We start from the raw sequence: 23,380 nt of genomic DNA, 5'->3' as shown, positions 1-23,380 counted from the left end.
ACTCATCGATCCGGTCGGACACCGAAAAAAAGAGAGGAGAGCGGGAGCGAGAAAAACAAGGACCAACAAAGGCCCTCGAAGCCGCGCTTGGCCGCCCTCTTTCCGAGGCGCAGTGACCACCCACAGGGTCGTCGCCAAGATGTCGAACACCTCTTGTACCCTCCGCACGCGCAAGTTCATGACTAACCGTCTGCTTAGCCGTCGCCAGTTCGTGAGTGCCCGATTCCCGGCAAGCCACCCGGGCGGCTCTTAGCTCTCTGAGTATACGGGTGTTTTCCGGCGATTTCAACCTCGGAGAGACGCGCCGCACGAAGCGAGGGCTCGACGATTGAAGCGCGATACTGACCGTGACGTTTCCAACCCTCTCTCTACGCAGATCCTCGATGTTCTCCACCCCGGCCGCGCCAACGTGCCCAAGGTGAGCGCCAACACCGTCCATGACCTCTTTAGGGTTTTCGGGTTTTGTTTAGCGATTTGCCCTAAAATACACGCGGGGGCGAACTTGTGACTGACGTTCTCCCTCCCCCATCCCTTGTTTCTTCCTCAGGCTGAGCTCCGCGAGAAGCTCGCCAAGATGTACGATGTCTCGGACAACGCGTGCGTCAGCCTCTTTGGCTTCCGCACTCAGTTTGGTGGTGGCAAGTCCACTGGGTTCGGTCTGATCTATGACAACATTGACGCCATGAAGAAGTTCGAGCCCAAGCACCGCGTGATCCGTGCGGGCCTTAAGGAGAAGGTGACCCAGTCCCGCAAGCAGATCAAGGAGAAGAAGAACCGTGTCAAGAAGCTTCGCGGTTCCGCGAAGAACAAGGTTATGTAAGCGGGTGTGTTGGGTGCTACTGGCGCCGAGACTGGCGCGCTGGTTGCAAATCGGGTTGCGAGTACTGGCTTTGCGCCATCAACTTAGCTGAATGGAATAAGCGAGTGCAGTGACCTATTATTCTCGTATCGCTCGTCTCGTGCCCGCGACGTATTGAGCGTCTTGAGCTCGCGTGTTCACAGTGGATGGCAACTATTGCAATTGTATTAAACGCGAGGACAACCTTGTCCTCCTGCGACTTCGTCGCGCTCTCTCCTTTCCCTGACTCAGAACAGTACGCCGCCGAGCTCCTGCGCGCGCTCCTTCTCGAAAGTCTCGAAGTACTGGTAGATGATGGTGACGGCGAGCAGGATACCGGTTCCGCTCCCGATCGCTCCCATGAAGTCAGCCACAACGGTGAGCATGCCGATGCACATGCCTCCGAAAGCCGCGGCGGTGGGGATGTAGCGGTTGAGCTCCTTCTGGAGGGAGGACTCACGGTGACCCACCATGAACATCTGCTGCTGCTTGAGCTGCTTAGCGACATCGCGCGCCGAGGAGCCGGAGACCTCGATCCAGGTCTTGGAGAACAGGGCGCATGCGCTGAGCATGAAGGTGAGGTAAAAGACGGCGTGAAGCGGGTTCGCCGCGATGTCCCTGAGGCTGGTGGGCGGGGAGATGTAGTACGCCAGGCCTCCCACGGGGATGAACTGGCCAGTGCTCTCGGACTCCTGCCAGCGACCAAAGAGCTGGATCAGGAAGTTGCCTCCGTAGCGTTTGTACAGCAGCTGGGAGATGAAGTAGAGGTTGGACACCAGCGCGGACTGCAGGATGATGGGCATGTTCGACGTGTAGAAGAGCTTGATGGGGTAAGTCTGCTTCATGCCGCGGCCGCGCTTGGACGCCACAGGAAGGTCGACCCTGAAGCCCTGGAAGTAGATCACCACGAGGAAGATCAGAATCGTGGACAGCAGGTTGGTGATGTTCGGCAGGTTGGTGCGGTAGAATGCCTCCTTGAGCGCGCGCATCTTGTCAGCGCGGGTGATGAGGAGGTGGAAGAGCGCAATGACAGCACCCTCGAACTCGGCACCCTTGCCAGTGTTCACAGTCGTGGGGCTGAACGCCTTCCAAATGATGCTCTCGCACTGGTTCGTGGCGATGAAAAGGGAAATACCGGAGCCGAGACCATAACCCTTGGTCAGGAGCTCATCGAGGCAGATGACGATGATGCCAGCCATGAACAGCTGGATGATGATCAGGATGGCGTTGCCCGCGCCAAGATCGCGGACGTCACCGTAGATGCCGGAAACGACGTAGGCGACGGCCTCGCCGATGGTAATGAGAACGCCAAGGAGCTTCTGAGCACCGTTACTGCGGGATCGAAAGGGACGCGGGAGATCAGATTCGTCGGTCCAGGGAAAATTGGTATCCGGAAAGGCCGCGGCAAAACCGATCGGGGGCGAATGAATTGTGGGCAGGGGGATCGAGGGGGGGCGTCGAGCGGGCGCACTCACAGGAGGGCCCTGTCCTCCTTCACGGCGTCATCGACCTCGATAATCCTGGAGCCCGCCAGGAGCTGCATGACCAGACCCGACGTGACGATCGGGCTGATACCGAGCTCCATGCACGTGCCGCGGTTCGAGGCCATAATCACACGCGCCCAATAGAACGGATCCGCGCCACTGGCGGTGTGGATGCCATAAAGCGGCAGCTGGGAGCACACGAGGAACACGAAGAGAGCGACAACGGTGTACAGCGCACGCTCGCGGAAGGGTACCCTGCGATCGGCGGCTTTAACCTCGGGGAGAACCGAGAGAAAGGGGCGCACGAGGTGCAAGACACGGAAGCCAGAGCTCATTGTTGATGATCGGGTTCACGGCAGGCGCGGAACGTGCCGATCAGAGTCTGCGCCCTCGGTGTGAGGATGGCGCGACGCGGTTCACTTGCAATGTGAGCCTGGGAGGAAGCTCTTCGCGTGAGCCTCGATCCGACGCGACGTGCCCAGACAAGCCCGCGCGAGTATCTATGGTCGAGTCGAACGGAACGCGAAACCCCTCTCGCTTTTTCCGTCGTGTCGAAGGAAGGGCGACCTTCGGGCAAGCGAAAGGACTGGTCGGCGTGGTGACGATCTGTTGGTTTTTTCCTCGATGCGAAGATGACATGGCAAATGGTTAGGTAAAATGTTATTTACGGTTAAGATTGAAGGAAAGTCAGTGATGAGCGTGCAAATCCAGCAGCGCAAAAAGAACCGGAACGCCGCCGATTCCTTCGCGGGCCTTCCACTTCGACGGAAGCCCGAGGAGGTCACACAGACAACAGCTCGATTGTGCAGTCGATCGTATCTCACGCATCATGTCGCCCAGAAGCAGTTTCAAGTACGTGTACATCCCCGCGGACGACACGTGCCCGATGGAGGAGCTCAGCATGGAGATCCCCGAGGGCAGGGAGATGGAGTGCCTGCTGGACGTGCTGAAGGACCACTTCAGGAACTCCAAGACTGTCGGAACTGCGAACGAGCAGAAAGCTATTTTCAAGAAGCAGCTGGAGGAGCACAGCGGCAAGACGATCGACGATAACCTCATGGACATCGCGGCGAAGATGCAGATGGTCCAGCCTGTGGCGCTGCTTCCGGGGGGGAAGGCAACGAACTGGGAACACATCAACTGTTACGTGGACGATCGGGGCATCAGCAAGGGCTTGCCTCGCAACATCCGCGCGTGCGGCATCGCCAACGAGTGCGGTGCGTCATCTGACATCGTCGGCGACGCGTTCATCGCCCGCATCATCGATGACGAGGAGAGGTTCGAGCGACACGACTTCACCCTCAGCGAGGTGTCCAGCTCCGCGCCGTGGGTGAAGCGAGCGTTTGAGCTCAACCTCGCTAAGCATCAAAACTCGGGAGATATGAAGGAGCAGCTCCGGGCCATGACCAACATGAATACCGCGGCGGATGCCCTCGATCTTCAGGACGACCTCCCGGAGCCCGGTCCTCCTCCAGGTGCCATCGAAGAAGGCGTGACGCATCCGTACCAGTGGACGCAGGATGGCGAGGACCTCGTGGTGACGGTGCCAAACCTACCGGCGGAGACGGGTAAGGGGGACGTGCGCTGCGATATCAAGATGAAACACCTGCACCTGGAGTGCGACAAAGCGCCGGATGGGGAGCGGGTCATCATCGACGGCGCGCTAGAGCTGTGCTTCGAGGTCATCCCGGACGAGTCCTCCTGGAGCATCCTGGCAAACAAGGACGGGACCAAGAGGATAGAAGTGACGATGACCAAGGGGAAGGACATGCGATGGCCGTGCCTTACCAGGACGAAGAGTGCGCCGGAGACGAAGTAACTATCGTAGCTCATATGGATACAGTGAATCGTACAGTCTACTCGGGTGTCGGCTCCTCCTCGGGTTCCTCAGTCTCCATCTCGTCATCCCCTTCTCTTTCGGGTGGCTTGTATGGCTCTGGCGGCCACTCCTCCTCTGGGTCGGAATCGTACAGCAAATTTTGTGCCTTCAGCAGACCGATTTCTCCCCCCTGAACCTTCGGAAACTTTACCCCTTTCTCAGAAAGTTTCCTCTGCTTGATGAGCAGCTCCTTCATCTTCATGTGAAGCTTCGGCTCCGTCACTCTCGGGTCGAAGTCGTCCGGCTCCAGGCCCTCCTGGTGGTTCATTATCGCGCTGTTGATCTCATGTGCGATGTTATCCCGTCGTTGGCCCTCGTCGTCCAGGCCCAGAGACTTCCCCCACACAGACTCCTCAGCCTGCTTCCGATCCGTGAACAACAGCAGAGCCATCACTTCCTCCATCGTGTGAAGGAGCTCATGGTTCCCGTCTCCGAGCGGCACGAGGACGTCCTTGGCGAAGTTGATCGCCTCCTCGACTTTGTCTGCAAGTACTAGCTCGAGTAGACGCTCCCGATGGAGCTTGAAGTTCAGCGCAGGCCTATCCCTCAGTATCTTTGGGTCAAGTTGGTTAACCACCTCGATCGCCTTTAGAATCTCCCCGTCCTGCAGGGCCTGATTCACCTTGCTCTTCGGCTCCAGCTCGGCGAGGTCCACGGGGATGGGTTTATCCTCATCTTCGGGTCCATACTTTACCGGCTCCGTGAACGACTCCCTCTGGAACGCCTTCGCCGCTTTGGTGAATCCCCGCTTCACAAAGTAGTCCATCACTAGATTTTTTAGGAGCTCTTTTGGTACGTCAGCGGCCTGCATTCGAGCCGCCCACTCCTCGCGGCTTATGCGTCGCTCCTCGCGTTGCTCCTCCCCGCTCGCGTCCATCGTCGTCGTCGTCCAGATCCGAGGTCAAACCCGCGATGTATTGTGTCGGAGAGGGCGAGCCCAAGACTGTGTTGAAGCGCCCGCGCTGTGACTGAGCTTTCTCATGAGCTGACTCGGGCGGTGGAGTTTCAGTTCAGTTCGAGACACAGGCAGACCGGGAAAATTGGGACTCCATTCCCCGCCGGCACGGACGAGGCGCACAGAGGTCAGGATGGGAAAGAAGAAGGCTGCGGCGAGGGGCGGAGTATCAAAGCGCACCCCGAGTAAGGGGCTGAGCGAAACCGGGCTGGAGGCGGTCGCCGATGACGCGTACGAGCAGATGGAGGAGGCGGAGGCGGCGGCGGCCATCGCCGGCGGTGGCGCGCGTACGGTCAACCCCGAGCTTCAGAAGCGCCTGGACCTGCTCGCGGAGCTGAGCCGTCGGGGGGATATCCGTGGATTCGTCAGGGTGTTCGTGCCCCACGACCTCACGCAGGATGACACGGACTACTTCGCCGGCGAGCTGGAAGGGGACGAGACGAGGTGGCAACAGCTTGCACAGGAGGTCCAGCTCATCGCCGATGGGTCCAAGGTGCTAAAGATCGTCGGGGACCAAACGACGCGCGCGGAGTTCAGGTACCTGATGCCAAACCAGGCCCTGGCGATCCAGAGGGAGGTGGTGTTCTACTGCGAGAACGGCGACTGGAGGGCTGAGGGCTGAGAGGTAGTAGGCCACCTTTGTACAAACAACACACCAATTTCGTGGTCCAAGTACGATCAATCAACTTGATGACACCAAAGCTATTAGCCCTAAATCCTGTTGATTTTTGCATTTCCTCATTTCTATTTCTTTTTCTCTGACTGCAAGCCGTAGCGCACAACCGACGACGCCTCGTCGCCTCTCGTTCCCTTCGTTCGCGCCGAAATCGTGACAGATTCAGCGTCGCACGTGATCGATCACCGCGCGCCGGATATCGAACGCAGCGTGCGTGACGAAATCGAGAGAGAATCGCAGCCGCTCACCGGTAGGATCGGTGGGGGATACGATGCGGAGCGACGAGTCATCGCGAGCTCGCGACGGGGCGCCCGTCTACGAGTATGAGGACGAGCCGTCGGCGCTCGATGACGACGACGACGAGCAGCAGCCGTGGGTCCAGCCAGAGCTGTACATTACCACGAGGCCGTTCCGAAAAGACAGGAGCTTCATCGGGCGCCTTCCACCGAGCGCGAAGGATGCGCTGTACACCGGCGGCGTGTGCCACTACCTCGCGCTGTACCGGTCGGAGCGGGGCGAGCTCTGGCAGTTCGACTTTGGCCCGTTCGGCGGTGACGTCGCGAGCCGCTTCCTGAACGATACCGGCATGGCCACCGGCCAGAAAGAGGAAGGATCGGGCGGCGCCACACCGGGTCACGTTCGGGAGAAACTCATCGACGAGATGCCGCAAGGTGGAGGAACGTACCTCGTCGGGACCACCGATCTGACCCTGGATGAGATCCGCGAGTTCAACACCGGGAGAAACACGATGTACTCTGTGAACAAGAACGACTGCCGACATTACGTCAATGACCTGTGCGAATATGGCACCGGCGTAGACAACGTGTGCAGTAAGTACATCCGGGGAGAGGTTTGGGGCAAAAAAATTCTGTCCCCAGTGGACGACAGCGGGGAGAACGCCCTCGATCAGGAGCGACGTCGCCGGGCTACAGAGCTGGCAGTGCTCCTGCCCATCCTCGCAGTGACAGACCTGGACAACGTCCCGATATGGGACCGCGTGGGCCAGGCGTCGACGGCGGCCATCATCTTCGGCGTCGGCGTCAGGTGCATCCCCCCGGCCTTGATGGCCGCCGCCGCCTCAGTAGCTGCGAGGATGGGGGGTGCGACGGCGAGCTCGGCGGCGAGCACTGGAGCCACCATCGGTATGGCGGCGGCGAAAGCGGGCGCGGCCACGGAGGCGGGAACCATATTGATGCGGGTGGCCAGCGCAGCCCAGCCTCTGGTCGCCCCGTTGTCTCGACGGCTGATCACCACTGGCGCGGGTGTCGTTGGAGGGTGCAAGGATGACATCGCAGCGAATATTAGGCGGGGCCATGAGAGGGCGAAGCAGGCACTCGCATCGTTCAGGGGTTCCCTGTTAAAACGAGAGGGCGACGTCACGGTGACGAAGGGGAGGTCCGCATCCGTCATCCCGACTGTCGGTTGGGCCGGCGGGAAGCTGGCTTCCTCGGCATCAAACCAAAAGAGGTAGAATAACAACTAATCTTAGCAGGGTTGTTTGAAAAGTCAGACCCCATTTTTCTCACACACCTTCACCGTGCGGCTCTCTCCTCCGCAGATATTTGCTGCCATTTGATCATGTTCAGTGCCGTCGGTCCGAAGATGAGGGTGAATGCCAGCCACACGCTGGGTTCGAAGGGAAAGTCCACCTCCAAGGAGCCCCACTTCACCGCCGCCGAAACAACGGTGGACACCAACGCAAGCTTCAATATAAGCACCAAGTCTGAATCTCCCGCCCATACCTTGCCGAGGTCTTCCCATCCCGCCAGTCCACCCTCTTTCGCCGTCGCGCCTTCTTCGATATTCGCCGCAAAATCTTCGGCACCGGCCTCATCCACCTTCGCATCCGTTGTCGCGCCAATAGGGTCGTTCTTCTTCCACGGAGCAACGAACCCTTCCTCCCAAGGCAGCGTGTTCTTTGCCCCTCCTTCGATGGCGATGCGGTAGGCCGCTATGGCGATCGTCGTGTTTCCCAGCACTGTGAGTCCCGCCTGAGTGGCCACCACGGAGTTCAGTGCGGGACTGTTATAGAACAAGTGGAACGTGCACGCCGCAATTCCGCTCGCGTGACACGGCACCATTCCCCAAGTCAGACCCTTGTACTTTTGATTCCCTGTCGCGTCCGCATACTCCCATATCAGACCCATGGCCACCAGCCACTCGATGAGACTAGAGACGTGAATGACCCAGGTGGGCAGCGATAGCGCGTTGGCGGGCTCGGCGTGTCTGAAGAACGACGCCGCCACGTCGCCCACGGCGGGGGCAATGGACGCCGCCGACTCTGCCGCCTCCGCAACGTTCCCAACGCCCCCGCCCGCTCCCGCCGCGACCGCCGCGAGCGTCGCCGTGGTGGCCGCCGCGCTCCAGCCCAGGAGCGCGCCGCTCACGGAGCTCACCTTCGATCGCTTTCCCCCGTCGCCGCCCTTCAGGTCCCTCAGCCCCTCCCTCAAGCCGATGACGATGAGGAGATTAGTGATGGTGAGCAGGGACTCCGCGGGTCCGTGGAGCCAGTCCACGTTGGCGAGTATGTCGTTGTACACCAGCTTAGCGTAAATCGCGCACGGAATGGTCCCAAACACGAACACGAGGAGGAACTTGAACCCAAACAGCGCCCTCGGCGGCATCTTGCTCTCCGGCATCCCGAGGTAATACAGGAAGACGAGGTACGGCAGAAGGGACGCGCCGAACAGGTTCCCCTCGATCAGCTCCCACTGTTCGGCACTCACGCCGAAGGCATCGACCGTTGTCACCGCCGCGGTCACCGCCTCGGGCCCAACAGCTCGGTTGGGAGCGATCGGGGACCTCGCTCGCGGACCAACCGGGATGGGGCCAGTTGGGAAACAGATCGCTGGGCGAGTGCCACCTCTTGCATCGTCGATGGATACCCCGGTCACCCCACGCCGACTTTTGACGCACAGAGTCGGTCGGGCAACCACACGGGCGGGTGCTAAGCGCGCGAGCGACGGCATTGCGGCGCCTGCTTGTGCTTGCTCTTCCCGCACCCGTCACGTTATCTGCTCTGTCTAAAGTTGGTTTTCTGGTACGAAGCTCACAAGGTGGAATATTCATTCGGGACATCACCGCCGCCAGGTTCTTCGCGTGCCCCATGACCGCGCTCAGTAATACTTCGTCCGTTGTCAGCGCAATCTGAGACGCGAACCGGCGCGTGTAGAGTCGGGAAGATGCCCGGGGACGTAAAGGAGAACGCCCCCGCGTGGGCCCACGCGGTTGCTGGCCAGATCGCAGGGATGGTTGGCTTAATGGTGGTGCATCCTATCGACACCGTTAAGATAAGGATGCAAGCCAGAGTGAGCGCGCCTCCGGTCTCAGCTGTGAGCACCGTATCTTCGCTCATGCAGCGCGAAGGGCCGATGGCACTTTACCGCGGAATTGGCGCGCCGATGGTCGCGTACGGTCTCATCAACGCCGTCGCATTCACAACCCACACGGAGGTGGTGCGCCTTCTGAGGGGCGAGCTGGGCGGTAGCGGGGGATCGCCGCTCCTGAAGGACCCGTACCTCATCGGCCTCGCGGGAGGAGCCGCAGCGGGGTTCACGAGCTCGTTCGTGCGAGGCCCCGCGGAGAGGGTGAAGACGGTCCAGCAGGTTGCCGAGTCCAGCTGCGGGACTGGCAAGGTGCCGGAGAAGTACAGGGGGACGATTCGCACAGCGGCGACGTTGGCAAAGGAACACGGCCTGCTGAAGGGTTGGTTCACGGGTACGGGCGCGACCGTGGCTCGAGAAATACCTCAGTGCGCGGTGTACTTCCTCACCTACGATTCCATACGGCACGCCTGCGAGAAGGCGGCTGGGCCCGGGTACGAGACGGCTGGCATAGTCCTGGCAGGCGGCAGCGCGGGGGTTGTTCAGTGGGTGGCCACGTACCCTCTGGACGTTATTAAATCGCGGATGCAGGCGTTTCCACCCGGTACTTACAACGGGTTCTTGGACTGCGCGATGAAGAGCTTGCGCGCGGAGGGACCTGGGGTATTCGTGCGGGGCCTTGAGATGGCGCTGTTGAGGGCATTTCCTCTGCACGCATCGATATTTCTGACATGCGAGACGATCCACGGGATGCTGGCCAAGTATCGGGAGGAGCAGGAGGCCGAGAGGCGATGGGAGCAAACGGGAAAGCTATGAATTTATCGCCCCGCCTTCGAATGTTATTAGCGGCATAGAATAGACTACTTAGATGCAACTACTACCTTTACGCCAGAGTGGAGTTTGGATACGTGCAACCGCCTGCGACAGGCAAGCCTGCTGCCTCCTTCTCGTCCGAACTCAACGCCACGGTATAGTATTCCTCTATGGAGATCAGGATCTGGATCAGTTTTACCGCCACGTACACCTGTACCCAGTACAATAGTTTGTCGAACGGGTGTATCCGCGGCGTCGTGTGAAGAACGCTGCCCATGAACAGCAGACCAACAGCCAGGAAAACTCCCATAAGCGACGCTACTGCCTCGTGGAAGTGCGCAAACCCGTGATATTGCTCGTACACGCTGAACCGCTGGGTAGCAAAGCAAAAGTCGATGAATGACGCACCCGTGAGCGTGATGTACACCTGTATGAACGCAAAGTGCCAGAGGCTCACCTGGCGGTAGCCCTTCCCCGCTTCCAACGGCCTCAGAGGGACGATCCGGTTTATTGACGGAATGAACCCTAGTCCGTACTGCTCCTCCTTCCAAAGCCAAAGCATGATGCTAGAGGCGATGAAGAAATTCACCGACCCGATGAGGTAGGTGGTGTACACCCAGCCCGGCGACGTCGGATCCCATCGGCCAGCCGTCGCCGCTGTGAAGAAGAGGCAACCGCCGAAAAGGTTATTCCAGCTCAGCCAAAACGGGAGCTTCCTCCATCGCCCGCTCTCCACCGCCTCAAACACGTTCAGACTATTGGTGGTGCGCACCTCCACGAATGCCCCCGCGATGAAGCACAAGGAGCCCACCTCCGCCGCCCCCCACGCCATCTCTCTCTTCAGCCAGTCGGGCCAGTCCGCAAACAGCTCAAGAGGCTCAATGCAGGACACGTTGAATACCAACGCACCGACGAAGTAAAACCAGTACCCGAGGAAACCGTCCTTCTCCGGGGACCACTCCCACAGCTTGCTCGTCCCGCGCCGTCCCAAGTTGATGGCCTGGAACATGCCCAGGTAGCCCCCCAGCGTGAACAGTATCGATCCCAGCAGGAAAGGGTACACCACCAACGCTCGTTCCCTGCTTTCATGCACGTAGTGCTTGTACCAGAACGCGCTCCCGGCGACGAACAACATCGAACCGAGGATGTAACAAACGCAAACCCAGTATGACACGGTGTGCCGCCACCTCCAGCGGTCATCGTCTAGCACCATGTCGTCCCCGATGACCCCCTCCGAAGAGAACTCGAAGGCGACCATACCTCCTCCGACCGTCTGCATGCTGGATACAAGCGGCGTGCTGTCACCCGTATGTGTGGGTCCATCGCCCTCCACCCTAGCCCCGGACTGCGGTGGATCGTCCCTATTGTCGACCGCACCCGTCTCGAGCGCGATGTCAACCATGTCTTCGATCGCCATGTCCTCGTCGGGACTCCCTCTGAGACGAAACTGAGCGGCACTTTTCCAAAAGACAGCATTTCCTCCTCGGGCATACCGCGAAGCCCATAGCAACGCGATGAAACGCGGCCGGGAGGAGGATGTTGACGGGAAGGGGGCGTCCACTTCTGATGGGAACAGAGTGCTCCGACACGAGCTCGGCCTCGTGGGTGGGCTCATGAAGTCGAAGTGGGCGCGATGGCACACACACCGTCTCCCCAATGGATTGGTCTTGACGCCCGCACCAGGCATGCAGTGGGCGGTGCTCCGACCCACGCGCGGATTCGAGGTGCCCCTGAGAGATCAGGTACGCGCATCTATATCGGGATATCGCGGAGATCGCGCCTCGGTCGAGACCGTCTCCCTCGGAAAGGGTGGCGAGAAGCGGGTCGTGATGGTTGTCGCCGCCGACGACGGGGAGGAATCGTCGTTTGCAAGGTTGTCTGCCGCTGAGGAGACGGCGATTGTCGTGGCGAAGATATCGAAACATACAAATGAGCCATGGGCAGCATGGTTAGACGAAAACGGCGATGCGGCGCTCGCAGCCCTCGCGGAAGAGCCCTTGGCCACGGCTTTGTCCACGTGGCGAAGACTTAGACAGACAGAAAGCTCAGACCCGATACCCTTCTACGTGAATCGATCGAAGAAGACGCTGGACAAGGCGAGCGCGTTTTGCGGGAAGTTGGCATCCAGAATGACGCAGCTTTCACGGGGGAGCATCGCCGCAAAGCTGGACGGCTGGCAGCTGGAGATACTCTGTCGTGTTCAGATGCCGCAGGATGAGCTCCACGTCTGCCTTAAACTCAGCGACAGACCTGAGGTGGTCGCCGCAGCCAAGAGCCAGGCTTCGAGGTCTGCTGAGATCGCAGAAGATGCGCTACTCTCTATTGGCCCGTCCGTTGGAGGGTGCCTTGCCCATCTCGCAATTGCTTCGGATCGTAATTCTAAGGGAAAGGGCACAGTCTGCGTTGTTATTTCCAAGGCGTCCGCAAAGCACTCGGTGGCGTTGTCCGCCGTGCGAGCGACAATCGGAGAGGGATGGAGGGCCTTGGAAGTGTCAACCGAGGGTATTGTCGGAAACACATTGCAGCTCAAGTTTTCTAACGATGTGAACCCGAAGATTGACGCTTTGGTGTGCGATACTGCTGTTGACACTGCAGAGCAGGTGAAAAAAGATGAGCGTTTCGTTCAGAAACTGCTCTTAGCTGCGGCGAAGGTACTCGATCCCGGCGGTTGCGTCTCGATCTTGGTCCCGCAATTCGCAGTGGATTTGGTCATTGAACAACTGAATTCCATGTCCACGGCCGATGCGAGCTCCGACGACCATGACAAGGTTTGGCAAAGTCACTCAAAGTATCGTGCCCACCTGCCATCTGGGCGAAGTGGAGTGAAGGACATTCCCGTCGTGCTCTTCAGGATCGTGAGAGGGAGCGCGAAGTAGTCTTTAGCTAAATTTAGAATTACACTACCGGTCCGAATACGACCTCCTATCTTACGCCACAGCGATACCCGCCACCTGCGACGAGATCAAACCGAATCCTGGCAAGGAGAACCTTTCAGCACTCACAGAGGAGAAGCCAGCCTTTTCAATGACGTCGAGGGTCTTCCTGTCCAGATGACATCCATCTGCCATCGCTATCTGCATGGCATTAAACCGCAACTGCAGCTGCGCCAGGTCGGGGTCGTCCTCGCTAAGCACGTGCTCGATGAACATGAACGGCGCGCCGGGTTTGAGCACTCGTCGAACCTCCGCCACCGCCCGCTCCGGATCGACAACGCTGCACAGAGTCAGAGTGCATATAACCGCGTCCGCGCTCTTCGAAGGCAGCGGTAGCGCCTCCGCCACGCCATGCACGATCCTGAGGTTGGCATCCAGCTTCGAACCCGATGTCCTCGCCTTGGCCAGGTTGGCTGTCGCGTATGACTCCATCGCATCATTCGGGTCCACCCCAACCAAGTCTAAACTCGACGGACCCGACTTGACCTCGCCGTCAAAGTAGTAGGACGCGTTTGGGAACGTGCCGAGTCCAACCTCCACCACAGTGGCCTCCACTCCCTTGGGTAATCGCGCGAAAACCTCCGCGAAGAGCCTCTGCTTACGTAACTTCACGGCCATCTCGTATCCCGTCATACCTTGCGCCATCCCCTTCGCGAAGAGGTAGTCCTGCTTGTCGCTGCGGGGAAGATCATACTTCGAAACGAGCCCGGGGTCAAGATCGACGATCGGAGCCATCGCGAGGGCACACCCGCCGCATCGGCATGACCACTGCGGGTTGTGAATGGATGTCCCTTTCCCGCTTCCGTTCAACTCGACGAACGCAAGGGTGCCCGCTGCTGTTCCAGCCAGCAGAGCGCGTCTCCCCGAGCCGCGCCGCTCATCGCTAATCGAAGGGTTTGCGCTTATGTCGTCATCTTTCAACGCCATACAGTGCGTGCGCCGCGACACCCGCCGCGCATGGTGTCGGCACGCCGGGATGGACGCGACAGCAGCCATGGTGAAGTGGGCGAAGGATCCATCAAAGAGAGACGCCATGTTTCGATTCCGCGATTGATTCCGCGTGGCGAATTTCAACTTGCCACGCGGCGGTTTCCAAGCGTTACAAGAGGCCACGTCGACGCCCTGAACTTTTCCACTGGAACTTACCACGAGAAGACATCCCTTGCGCCGCACACCTCCCTGCGCCCTCCGCAACCCCAGACCAACTGAACATGTCCGCTTTCACTGTCGCCCGCAACCCCGTTGCCTTTCGCTCTCTTACGACCAACGTCTCCCGCGGCCGCTCAAGCGGTAAGCACCTTTCTCTACCCATCTCGCCATCGACTAACTCCTCCCGTCGACTTGCTCCTTCACAGTCGCAGCCAAGGCGGGTCCCAATGAGATCGTCGGCGAGACCGCCTTCTGGACCTCGAAGTCTGGCCAGGCCATGAGGGGAACTGCCGCCGAATACGAAGCCGCTAAGGAAGCTGGCGACACTTACCTCGCGTCCACCGCTACCGGCGTGCTGCCCGAGTGGGCTGCGGCTGCTGGCGCTGATTCCACCCTCAAGTACTCCCTCGCCGAGGCTTTCGCCTTCAAGACCCCCGAGGGCGCCAACTTTCTCGCTTCCGGGCCTGAGCTCATGAACGGTCGCGCCGCGATGATGGGTTTCGTCGCCGCGGCGGGAGCCGAGATCGCAACCGGCCAGACCATCAGCCAGCAGTTTGCCGAGGCCCCGTTCGGCGTTCTCCTCACTTTCTCCATGATCATTGCCGGATCTCTCTTCTCTTACACCGCCAACATGGAGGCCCCTGCGGCTGGTCCGTTCACCAAGGAGAAGGAGCTCCTCAATGGCCGTGCCGCTATGGTTGGAATGGGTATCATGCTCGCGTACGAGACTGTGAAGGGTTCTGCTCTCCTCTAAGCTCGCAAATTTTTAGATGGGTTCTCCCACTCTTTTAGCTTGTAATCAACTATCGCACGCTGCTCGCTTAAAGGTTACGTAAAACTATCTTCGACAACTCAGAGATCGTGCAACAAGGTGGCGTCATCCACGTCCGGGCTGAACTTGACACCGTGCTTCCCACGGGCCGGGCTCGGTCCCCCGGCGACTGTCGACGCAAAGGAAAGATTCGTCATGTTCACTGATCCATTCGACACAAACTCCAGCTGCTTCCTTAGCCCGGAAATCTGGAGCTCGTAGGCGTCCTTCTGCTGCTTCATCCGTGTGTAGCACTTCTTGGCGATTGACTTGTAGTAAACAGCCCTGCTCGACGCCTGGGTGTTGGCCGCGGTGTTCGCTGCTGTCGTTGCCTCGACGTCAACGGGAGGAGGAGTCGGCGGTATGTTGGTCCCAGCTGCGGGTGAGACGGACAGCTTATTCTGATCGGAAGAAGACCCCAGCCTGAGCTGTTGCTGCTCGAGTACCCTCGCCCTCGCGGATGGAACGTCACTCTGGAGCAAGGCAATTTCGCGCTGCATGCGCTTGGCGTGCTCCTTGTGCGCCGCAACCTCAGCCTGGGCCCGAAGGACGTCATCCTTGAGACGAACCGTGTGCGTCCTGAGCGCCTCACCGAATTGAGCCGTGCTCGGCGAGACGGCGAGCGCAGTGGAGGCGGGCTTACGAATGGTGAGCGACAGGGGGGAGCTCGCCGCAACCTCGGAAGCCATTTTGACTGATGCAGCCTCGGCGACGCGACGAGCCTCCTGGGCTTCCGCCAGCTCCGCGTTCTTCTTTCGAAGCTCCTCAAACTGCGCGGCAGACATTTTGGTGAAATCATCCTTCACCTGCATGAGCTGGGTGCGCGCCTCAGCCAGAGCCGACTCGGACTCTACCGTCGCGCTCTCGAGCTCATCCGCGCGAGACTCGGCCGCCGTCGCGCGGGCCTCAGCAGCGATGCATCGATCGTTCGCTCCTTCAGCATCGGCGCAAACCGCTTGCGCGGCCTCAAAGGCATCCTCGGCCATCTTCCTCGCCTCTGTGAGAGCTTCCTTGAGGGTCTGGTTCTCGTGTCGGATCCTGTCCGTAGTGGCGATGACCTGATCCAACCACGCTTCCGTCTGCACGAGTTCCGACACCGAGTGCGTCAGGTGATCGTGCTGGTTGAGACCCGCGACCGATGAAGAGCCTTCAATCGCGACGCTGGCTCCAGACGAAGCCGCGAGGAGCGTCTCAGCCTTGCTGCGGAGAGACACGGCCAACTTCTTCACAGACGCAGCCGCCTTCTTCTCCTCCTCGACATTATCCGAAGCGGGAGGGGTGAGTGCGAGAGCTTGCATCGAGCCACCTTCAGCGGGAATCATCGCAGGGGACCTCATCGGCGTGTCCGCGCTTATGCTGAGCGCAGTCGCATCCGGATCATTCGCCTGTTTTGCATCGTCCTCGACGAGTCGGCTGTAAGCCTTCATCGAGGAGAACGGGCTGTCGCCGTTCATCAGACGCATACCACCCTTTCGTGGCGATGGGGATAACCTAGCATCCTCCTCCATATCGAGTACCTTCATTCGCAGGGACTGACACTCGTCGCGGAGCACCGCGAGGTCGGCGCGTCGCTGCTCAGCTGTCACCCTGAGCGCCTCAGCCTCTTGCTTTGCAGAGGCAGCCTCTGCCCGTGCCTGCGCAGCCTCCTCGCGAGCCTCACACGCTGCTCGCTCCGCAGCCTCAACAGCCTTGGACAGCGTATTCTTCGCAGCCTCGGCGGCGGCAAGTGCAGCGACGGTGGCCTGGCCCTCGTAAGCGGGGGAGGAAGATGAGCCACCGCTGCTCTCGGCGTTGAAGCTCTGGCCGTTGACCCCCTTGGCAGGAGTCATCAGCGCGGCCGCAGCCTCGGAGGCGGCACGATCTGAAGCGGCCGAAATTGAAGCCGATCTGGCCGCTGCACACATCGTTTGAGCCTCCTTCAGCGCGATTTCGAGTTCCCCGACGGTCGCCTCGAGTCTCGCAGTGGCCCGCTCGTAGTCCTCCACGCGATCCTCGAGTTGTCGACGCGCTGACAGCTCGTCATGCAGGCGCTGCAGACCGGCACGGTGCTTCACGGCGAGATCGTAGTTCTCCGCACGAAGCTGTGGAGCATCAGCCGCGGACTCCTCCGCCGCCTCGCATCTCGCGCGGAGCTCTTGGGTCTCAACCTCGAGCATCTCGTACTGCGACGCGTGACGCTCAGCCTCAGCGATGAGTTCCCGATTCTCTGCCAGGAGAGACGCGATGGAGGAGGGATCGTGAGCGTCCCCATGCTTGATCACAGAGGCAGTCTCAGCCTCAGCCTTGGCCGTAGCAGCCTCAGCCTGGGCTGCGGCAGCCTTCGCGTTGGCGGCCGCGGCAGCAGCCTCGGCAGCGGCGGTGCGGGCACTAGCCTCCTCTCGCCACCTTGCCACTGCCGCTGTCTGTTGATCCTTCCACTGCCTCATACTCTTGTTGACCCTCTCCGTTTCCGCGCGTGCATCCGCGAGCTGAGCGCGGGTCGCGTCGAGCTCAGCCTTGATTCTTGCCAAGTCGGCATCCGCCGCCGGTTCTTGGTCGTCCGGACCTGCCGCCATGGTTCGTAACGCCTCCTCCGCCTCCATCGTGACATCAGACGGCGCAGTCACGGTCTTCAACTCGCATAGCTCCGTTTCCTTCTCCTCGAGCTGTGCACGGAGGCTCTCGCACTCCTCCAAAACCAACCGCTCCGTCTCATCTCGCGCTGCAGTTGCCTCGACCAACTGTTCTTGAAGTTTATCAACCTTCTCAGCGAGAAGTTCCTCCGCTGCTTGGGCAGCCGCAAGCTGAGCGCGGATATTTTCAGCGTCTGCGACGGCGACGGCGAGCTTGTTCGCTGCGGTGGTGGCAGTCGCACGGGCCACGACCAACTCGGAGCGAACATTCTCGAGGGACGATGCAGAGGCAGCAGCCTCTGCGCGCGCCGCCGCAGCGAGCTTACGCTCGGCATCGGCCTCAGCCTGCGCCGCAGCCTCGCCGCGACGCGCCCACGTCAGCGCTGCCTCGGCAGCGGTGACAGCCTCGCGCGCGTCGCTCAGGTTTCTGCGCTGCGACTCGGGTGAGACGTCGTCGTCCTGATCTTTGAAGTAGGTATCTCCGTCCAGGCCGAGGTTATCACTCACCTCGTCGACCCCCTCTTCCACGTCATCCTGGACGACGGGACTGTTCTCAATCGCGCTAATGGGCGACGGAGATGGGGATTTCATCGAAGCCTTTACCCGCGCCTCCGCCGCCGCGGCAGCCATAGTGGCGACATCCGCCTTCTCCTCCGCGGCGATGAGTCTCGCGTGGACATCGGATACTTCCGCCCTGGCCGCTTCAAGCTGCGTGCGAAGTTCTTCGACCAACGCCGCGGTTTCGTCCGTGTCAACCGCAGGTTCAGCATCCTTCTCCTCCGCAACGGCAAGAGCCGCCTCGACGGCTGACCGCGTCGCCGACACTTTACGCACGAGCGAAGAGAACACCAGGGGCGAATCAGCCCTGGACCGAGACCGCTCTGAGGATGCAGAATCAGGTGAGGCCTTTGTGGCCGTCTTGATGAGCGGGAGATCCAGAGGAGTTCCGACAAGGGTCATGTGAGTCTGCTCCTGGCTATCGGGGGTACCAACCAGGGGCGAGTCGGAGATGACACCTCCCCTATGCTCATTCAGCCTGAATGACAGTGAGAGTTTCCTCTCCTCCGCCAGCGCCTCCCTCTCCATCTCGTGAAGCTTCTGCAGCGTCGCGGACAGCTCCATGGACAGCCTGGTATGCTTAGCCTCAAGACTCGCAGCCTGCTTCTGTCTGCGAACTGCCATATCCTGCGCAACCTCCGCAGCCTTGGTCGCCGCCTCGAGCTCAGCGGTAAGGCGAGACGCATTGCGCTCGTGCTCCGCGGACATGTACTGCAGTTCCGTCCGTTCGTGCTCAGCCTTGGCGGCATCACTCGCAATTTTGCGGCGCATATCCGCAATCTCACGCTGGAGCTTGGAGATGAGCTCGGAGGCATCACCTGCGGGTGCCGAGGTCAGCTCCTGCGACGTGTCGACGGCGGCGAGTGGCGTGATGATTGCATCACCGATCGTGACGGACTTCATGGTGGAGTTCGGCGTGGTGACGATGTTGCTGGATATCAGTCGCTGCTGCTTCAGGGCCTGGCGCAGCGATGCAAGGGATTCCTGCGCGTCAATCTTTGCCTGCTCGCGCTCGGAGGCCAGCACCTCCGCGAGGTGATCCCTCTGCATGACAGCCAGAGCGGCAGCCTGGGTCACCTCCAGCACCAAACCGTGAGCCTTGTTTCGCTTTTCGAGGTGCACGGGATCGACGCCGGCCTTCTGCTTCATGCGGTGCAACGCGCGGTTGAGCGTGCTTCCGCCCGGGGTGGACGCCGCGCTCGTGTCGACGTCTCCATCAGGATCGAGAAGAGACACAGCCTCGTTCGCCGCGCGCTTCACCTTCTCGATCGCCTCGGTGAGCTGATCCACCGCGAGCGACGTCCCTTGCATCTCCCACGACGCCGGGGCACCCGGTGGCGGTGACCCGGCGGCGCCGTCAACCTCAAACGCGTCGACGAAAGCTACGAGCGCGGCGACGTCCACGGCGCTGCCGCCGGGCGTCAACACAATAGATCCGGGCGTGCCGGGGAGGACGCCGTCGACGGGTCTATCCGTCTTGGCCGGTGTTGCGGTGATTCCGAACGCATCGTTCGACGACGCGGCCGCGGCGGCTTCGCGGGTCACGCTCTCGAGCCTCTCCACGAGCGCGCGGCGCTCACGTTCCAGGCGGACGTTGGCGGCGACGAGCTGGGAAGCCTCCTTCACTAGCGTGGGGTGGTCCATGCTCGCCATGGCCACCATCGCCGCCCCCTGAGCCGCGTCGCTGGACGGAGTCTTCGCCGAAAAGGATGAGGACGCCGGGGGCGCGTCGGGGGTCTCGCCGACGGATTTGATGGCAGCCGCGGCGCCCTCTGCGAGGTCTAAACCCGACACGCCGCCGGAGTCCCCGCTCCCGGGGAACACAAAGTCACCCGTCGGGGTCATGAGGCAGTCGAGCGGCTGGTCGTACATCACCGGGCTCGCGAAGGCGAGAGCCGCGGGGCCCGCGATGGGCGTCGATGTGGTCGCCGTGGAGGCGTTTGCACCCGCCATGGCGCGTTCCAGCAAGCCGGCACCCGGAGGGGTCGCGAAGCCGTTCGCACGCATCATCTCCGCGAGCATCTTAGCCTCCTCCTCCGCCGCCTCTGCTCGTTCCCTCGCCGCTTCCTTTTCTTTCTTGAGTTCATCCACCTGCGACATGTACTCCGCAGACAGCTCGGCCATGCGCTTGGACGCCTCGAGGCCCATGCCAACCTCCTCGTTCTTGATGCGCTCGATGTGGTCCCTTAGCGCCGTGTTCTCCCTCCTCGCCTTCAGCGCGCTGCGCAGCTCCTCGCGAAGATCATCGTCAGCGATGCCGCCCCGCGCGATCTGCTCCACCAGGAAGTCAGCCTGCTCGGAAACGACCGAGTCGCTCAGTCCCGGGGTGTCGTCCCCGCCCTGAAAGAGCCCCCATCCGGGACTGAGAGTCCTGTCGCTCCCGAAGGACGTGTTCGGGTTCGACGACGGGGTGTGAGCCACGTTGGGAGACGACGCAAGGATGGTCAGGGGCGTCCTTGGTGTCGGCTTGGGGCTTGTGGGGTCGTTCGCGTCGCTGGAACCCGGCGACTTTGTCCGCGATAGGGGCGTTCGGGATCTCGATGCCACCCCCCTGGTTGTTGGCTCGGGGGTCCCAGATTTCCCCTTGGCGCGCGCCTTCGCGACTGCCTCCGCGGGAGACACCGACCGCGGGATGCCACCGCGACCGGTGCGAGTGGACTCGCCGACCATCGGCGAGCCCGAGCGACCTTTGCGCATGGCGATGGGTCTCGCGCAGCGCCTTGAGTGGCCAACAGCGGTACCACGACTCCTTTTCCGCAAACGCACCAAACGGTCAGTTTTCTGCTTTTTCTCGGCATTTTTTTCCCCGTCATCAGCTGCTTGGCAGGCTGGGGAACTTCTCGTCCCTTCTCGTGCCCGAGGTGAGTGAACCACAGGGGCTTCGCGCCGACCCAACAAAAATGGCGCCGACGATGGTTCGGCACGCGGTGATCTCGTTGTTTATGTTCGCCGTCGCCGGCGCCGCCGCAGAACCCGGCGTCGCGCGCGCACGAGCGTCGGAGCCCACTCTGGTGGGCGTTCGTAGCTCTCACGAGGAATACTCACACGAGGAAACTTCTACCTCGCTCGCCTCGTCTCGCGTGACAACTGCGCAGCCCTTGGGTCTCGTGCCATGCGACAAGCCCCCCGCACCTCCAGGGTGTTTCATCCTCCGCACACCCTTCCCCCCGAAGTACACGAAGTACCCGAAGGGGGTCAGGGGCGCGGAAGCGTGCGAGCTCAGGTCGCCTGGGCTCACAGTCACCCTCAGTGGCGGGTCTTCCTCAGACCCTGTCGACATTCCCATCCTCTACTCGCACTTTGACGGTGTCGACGTAATGTTCGACGTGGACATTCGCGCGGCTCTCGTCGCTGAGGGCGTTCGGGCCGGGGACTCGCGGACGCTCAGGGCCAGCGCGTCGCTCGCGTGCCCCACAGATACGTTTGAAGACGCAGCCGAGGAACTGCCCGCCAACCAGGTGTTGCGCACGGGCAGCGGCACGGGAAGGCTCGTCTTTCCATTTAACTTCTTCCTGTTAGAGGAGATGACGATCCTCGCAGACAGTATCGAAACCCTGGTGGAGGCTGTGGATAACCTGGAGATCACGGTGGAAGGTACCGACGGCTCTGAGGAGTTCTTATACGGTGAAGGCACCGACGGCTCCAGCGGCCCGCACCTCTACGAGCTCGACCCGAGCGACGAGGATACCGGCGGTGCTGGAGACATGTTCGGGATGTTCTCCGACCCTGAACCCGCGCAGAGACCCGAGTTCGACCTTCCCGAGTTCGATCCCCCGACGTTCCCTTGGGGCGAGGGGCTCACCGCATGAAAACGTGAGTAACCTGTGATGAACGCGACGGGAGTGAGATTGCGAAAACGATAGAGTTGTATTATAGATCCGTGATGTCCTACGCGAAGATATCCTTCACACCCTTGGCGAACCTGCTGTCCTTTGTGTTGACCTTCGGCGACCCGTCGAGGGGTGCCTCGGTGATGTACGACTTGAACGGCGTCATGCGGTCGCGGATGGCGTCGCCCAGGGGGCTCAGCTGCGCATTCATGACACGTTTCATGTCGTCCATCGTCTTGATTCCCAACACCTTGCACGTACCCACCGCGAGGGCGGCCGTGCCCCAGATCGCCAGCGTGCCGCCCCACGCCATGGCTCGACCGGGGGTCGGATCAGGCATGAGCTTGATCCTCTTCCCGCCGATTTCGACAAAACTGTTGTCCACCATGTGCTTCGCCGCCCTGCTCTCGATGCCGTTGAGGTGCTTGGGCGTTTCGGCCATGAGATCTTGTGCCTTGTGCACGCTGAAGATGGTCGTGTTCTCGATGCCGGTGTTAGTGCCCGCGCTCCACTTGTTCTTGCCCATGCTCACCCGAGACCCGAGCGTCACGGAATTGATCAGGTACGGGTCGCCGGTGCACACGCCCTTGATGATCTGGCGGGTCATGAACGAGCGGTCGAGCTGCCTTCGCTCGAGCACCTCCTCGACGGGGGTGGACAAACGCAGCTCGTGCGCCAAAACCTGAGGCAGCGCGCTCGCGGAGAAGGTGCGAGGCGCGCTTGCGGGAATCTGGTCGAACCTGCCAGAGGCTTTGAGTTTTTTCTGGGACATCGCGGGGGGAGGACGCGGGGATGGGACGGGTCAGGACGTAGTCGAGAAACGGCGCAGGAAAATGTCCGGGGACTCACCACGTAGGCTTGAAGGTGTTTCTCCTGCTCGAGCTTGAAGAATCTGTCCTCCTGCGCCTTGCGAATGGCGTCGAGAGAGTCCGACATCTTGCTATCTTGTTCTTGAGGGGGGAAACGCGGTAAGTTCCGGTTCTCTTTTTCGTTTTCGCTAAGGCTTCCCGGCGGTGTTGAACGCGCGGAAAGGTTACGTAGGCTTGGCTACGTTTACGAGACGAACGTCTCGAGGATATGCGCCGAAGCGCTTGCTTGGTGGAGGTGTGTAGGTGTGCGGGAGAATGGCGCCGCCGAACGGACCCACCAGATTAAAATGTCAAAAGGACGCAGACCTTGGATTCCGCGTCAGCTTCGGACTTTGACCGCTTTTGATTGGTTGAGAGGGTCGCCAAGCTGGCGGGAAGAAAACTCGTAAAAGTCCCAATCTCGCGTCTCGCGCGGAGGGGCGTCTCGGACCGGCCTCGGCCATCGGGTGAGAATTGCCAGTGCGAGAGGCGCCCCCACACGTCCCCAGAGCACGATGCGGGGGTCGCGGCCGGAGGTATCGCCGCGCGGTCGTGGAGGGTATCGTGGTGGATCCACGAGCCCCACGAGCGGCGCGTCCGAGCCCTCCATCGGCGCTCATCGAGGCGGCTCTTCGACGTCGAGTGGGCACCGGTTGGAGGAATCGCCAAAT

The 23,380-nt window shown here is 60.9% G+C and overlaps 14 protein-coding genes across 14 annotated transcripts; 7 read left to right on the top strand and 7 right to left on the bottom strand.

Annotated features, from left to right (window-relative positions):
• The first annotated feature begins 107 nt into the window (after nt 1-107).
• On the top strand, nt 108-944 carry MICPUN_92037 (predicted protein). The gene is made up of 3 exons (XM_002505242.1): nt 108-211; nt 377-418; nt 548-944. The coding sequence occupies exons 1-3, from the start codon at nt 140-142 to the stop codon at nt 818-820; spliced, it is 387 nt and encodes a 128-aa protein (XP_002505288.1). The 5' UTR covers nt 108-139; the 3' UTR covers nt 821-944.
• A 95-nt stretch (nt 945-1,039) lies between these two features.
• On the bottom strand, nt 1,040-2,816 carry SEC61a (type II secretory pathway family). The gene is made up of 2 exons (XM_002504940.1): nt 2,314-2,816; nt 1,040-2,170 (listed from the first exon to the last, which is right to left on the bottom strand). Exons 1-2 carry the CDS (start codon nt 2,655-2,657, stop codon nt 1,087-1,089), a joined length of 1,428 nt encoding a protein of 475 aa, XP_002504986.1. The 5' UTR covers nt 2,658-2,816; the 3' UTR covers nt 1,040-1,086.
• Nucleotides 2,817-3,151: 335 nt separating this feature from the next.
• MICPUN_103160 (predicted protein) lies at nt 3,152-4,141 on the top strand (the record flags this gene model as incomplete). The annotated part of the gene is made up of 1 exon (XM_002505241.1): nt 3,152-4,141. The coding sequence occupies one exon, from the start codon at nt 3,152-3,154 to the stop codon at nt 4,139-4,141; it is 990 nt and encodes a 329-aa protein (XP_002505287.1).
• A 193-nt stretch (nt 4,142-4,334) lies between these two features.
• Nucleotides 4,335-5,039, bottom strand: MICPUN_72406 (predicted protein; the record flags this gene model as incomplete). The annotated part of the gene is made up of 1 exon (XM_002504939.1): nt 4,335-5,039. A coding segment is annotated over one exon (705 nt), but the record flags the coding sequence as incomplete, so codon positions are not given.
• A 250-nt stretch (nt 5,040-5,289) lies between these two features.
• On the top strand, nt 5,290-5,778 carry MICPUN_62640 (predicted protein; the record flags this gene model as incomplete). The annotated part of the gene is made up of 1 exon (XM_002505240.1): nt 5,290-5,778. The coding sequence occupies one exon, from the start codon at nt 5,290-5,292 to the stop codon at nt 5,776-5,778; it is 489 nt and encodes a 162-aa protein (XP_002505286.1).
• Nucleotides 5,779-6,103: 325 nt separating this feature from the next.
• MICPUN_62639 (predicted protein) lies at nt 6,104-7,303 on the top strand (the record flags this gene model as incomplete). The annotated part of the gene is made up of 1 exon (XM_002505239.1): nt 6,104-7,303. One exon carries the CDS (start codon nt 6,104-6,106, stop codon nt 7,301-7,303), a length of 1,200 nt encoding a protein of 399 aa, XP_002505285.1.
• Nucleotides 7,304-7,364: 61 nt separating this feature from the next.
• Nucleotides 7,365-8,801, bottom strand: MICPUN_62638 (predicted protein; the record flags this gene model as incomplete). The annotated part of the gene is made up of 1 exon (XM_002504938.1): nt 7,365-8,801. The coding sequence occupies one exon, from the start codon at nt 8,799-8,801 to the stop codon at nt 7,365-7,367; it is 1,437 nt and encodes a 478-aa protein (XP_002504984.1).
• Nucleotides 8,802-9,059: 258 nt separating this feature from the next.
• On the top strand, nt 9,060-9,899 carry MICPUN_70979 (mitochondrial carrier family; the record flags this gene model as incomplete). The annotated part of the gene is made up of 1 exon (XM_002505238.1): nt 9,060-9,899. A coding segment is annotated over one exon (840 nt), but the record flags the coding sequence as incomplete, so codon positions are not given.
• Nucleotides 9,900-10,553: 654 nt separating this feature from the next.
• On the bottom strand, nt 10,554-11,385 carry MICPUN_103155 (predicted protein; the record flags this gene model as incomplete). The annotated part of the gene is made up of 2 exons (XM_002504937.1): nt 10,554-10,625; nt 10,741-11,385. The coding sequence occupies 2 exons, from the start codon at nt 11,383-11,385 to the stop codon at nt 10,554-10,556; spliced, it is 717 nt and encodes a 238-aa protein (XP_002504983.1).
• Nucleotides 11,386-12,842: 1,457 nt separating this feature from the next.
• MICPUN_109182 (predicted protein) lies at nt 12,843-13,894 on the bottom strand. The gene has a single exon (XM_002504936.1). The coding sequence runs from the start codon at nt 13,634-13,636 to the stop codon at nt 12,896-12,898; it is 741 nt and encodes a 246-aa protein (XP_002504982.1). The 5' UTR covers nt 13,637-13,894; the 3' UTR covers nt 12,843-12,895.
• Nucleotides 13,895-14,112: 218 nt separating this feature from the next.
• Nucleotides 14,113-14,877, top strand: CBR/ELIP5 (early light induced protein-like 3, chloroplast precursor; the record flags this gene model as incomplete). The annotated part of the gene is made up of 2 exons (XM_002505237.1): nt 14,113-14,191; nt 14,257-14,877. The coding sequence occupies 2 exons, from the start codon at nt 14,113-14,115 to the stop codon at nt 14,802-14,804; spliced, it is 627 nt and encodes a 208-aa protein (XP_002505283.1). The 3' UTR covers nt 14,805-14,877.
• Nucleotides 14,878-14,902: 25 nt separating this feature from the next.
• MICPUN_103153 (predicted protein) lies at nt 14,903-20,728 on the bottom strand (the record flags this gene model as incomplete). Its single annotated transcript, XM_002504935.1, has 1 exon — nt 14,903-20,728. One exon carries the CDS (start codon nt 20,726-20,728, stop codon nt 14,903-14,905), a length of 5,826 nt encoding a protein of 1,941 aa, XP_002504981.1.
• A 203-nt stretch (nt 20,729-20,931) lies between these two features.
• MICPUN_62631 (predicted protein) lies at nt 20,932-21,840 on the top strand (the record flags this gene model as incomplete). Its single annotated transcript, XM_002505236.1, has 1 exon — nt 20,932-21,840. One exon carries the CDS (start codon nt 20,932-20,934, stop codon nt 21,838-21,840), a length of 909 nt encoding a protein of 302 aa, XP_002505282.1.
• Nucleotides 21,841-21,881: 41 nt separating this feature from the next.
• Nucleotides 21,882-22,970, bottom strand: MICPUN_109180 (predicted protein). Its single transcript, XM_002504934.1, has 2 exons — nt 22,711-22,970; nt 21,882-22,624 (listed from the first exon to the last, which is right to left on the bottom strand). Exons 1-2 carry the CDS (start codon nt 22,795-22,797, stop codon nt 21,920-21,922), a joined length of 792 nt encoding a protein of 263 aa, XP_002504980.1. The 5' UTR covers nt 22,798-22,970; the 3' UTR covers nt 21,882-21,919.
• Between the last annotated feature and the right edge of the window lie 410 nt (nt 22,971-23,380).

This window comes from Micromonas commoda, chromosome 11, assembly GCF_000090985.2.
Source record: "Micromonas commoda chromosome 11, complete sequence".
Classification (NCBI taxonomy): Eukaryota; Viridiplantae; Chlorophyta; class Mamiellophyceae; order Mamiellales; family Mamiellaceae; genus Micromonas; species Micromonas commoda.
This window is presented reverse-complemented; position numbering and strand designations above follow the sequence as displayed.

Bases quoted from the DNA above. Each gene is read 5' to 3' on its own strand.
- SEC61a (XM_002504940.1), bottom strand. From the start codon at position 2,657: ATGAGCTCTGGCTTCCGTGTCTTGCACCTCGTGCGCCCCTTTCTCTCG. The intron at 2,171-2,313 runs GTGAGTGCGCCC...TCGATCCCGCAG, and splicing joins AAGGAGGACAGGGCCCTCCT to TAACGGTGCTCAGAAGCTCC.
- MICPUN_92037 (XM_002505242.1), top strand. From the start codon at position 140: ATGTCGAACACCTCTTGTACCCTCCGCACGCGCAAGTTCATGACTAAC. The intron at 212-376 runs GTGAGTGCCCGA...CTCTCTACGCAG, and splicing joins TGCTTAGCCGTCGCCAGTTC to ATCCTCGATGTTCTCCACCC. The intron at 419-547 runs GTGAGCGCCAAC...TTTCTTCCTCAG, and splicing joins GCCGCGCCAACGTGCCCAAG to GCTGAGCTCCGCGAGAAGCT.
- MICPUN_109180 (XM_002504934.1), bottom strand. From the start codon at position 22,797: ATGTCGGACTCTCTCGACGCCATTCGCAAGGCGCAGGAGGACAGATTC. The intron at 22,625-22,710 runs GTGAGTCCCCGG...GCGATGTCCCAG, and splicing joins AACACCTTCAAGCCTACGTG to AAAAAACTCAAAGCCTCTGG.
- MICPUN_109182 (XM_002504936.1), bottom strand. From the start codon at position 13,636: ATGGCTCCGATCGTCGATCTTGACCCCGGGCTCGTTTCGAAGTATGAT.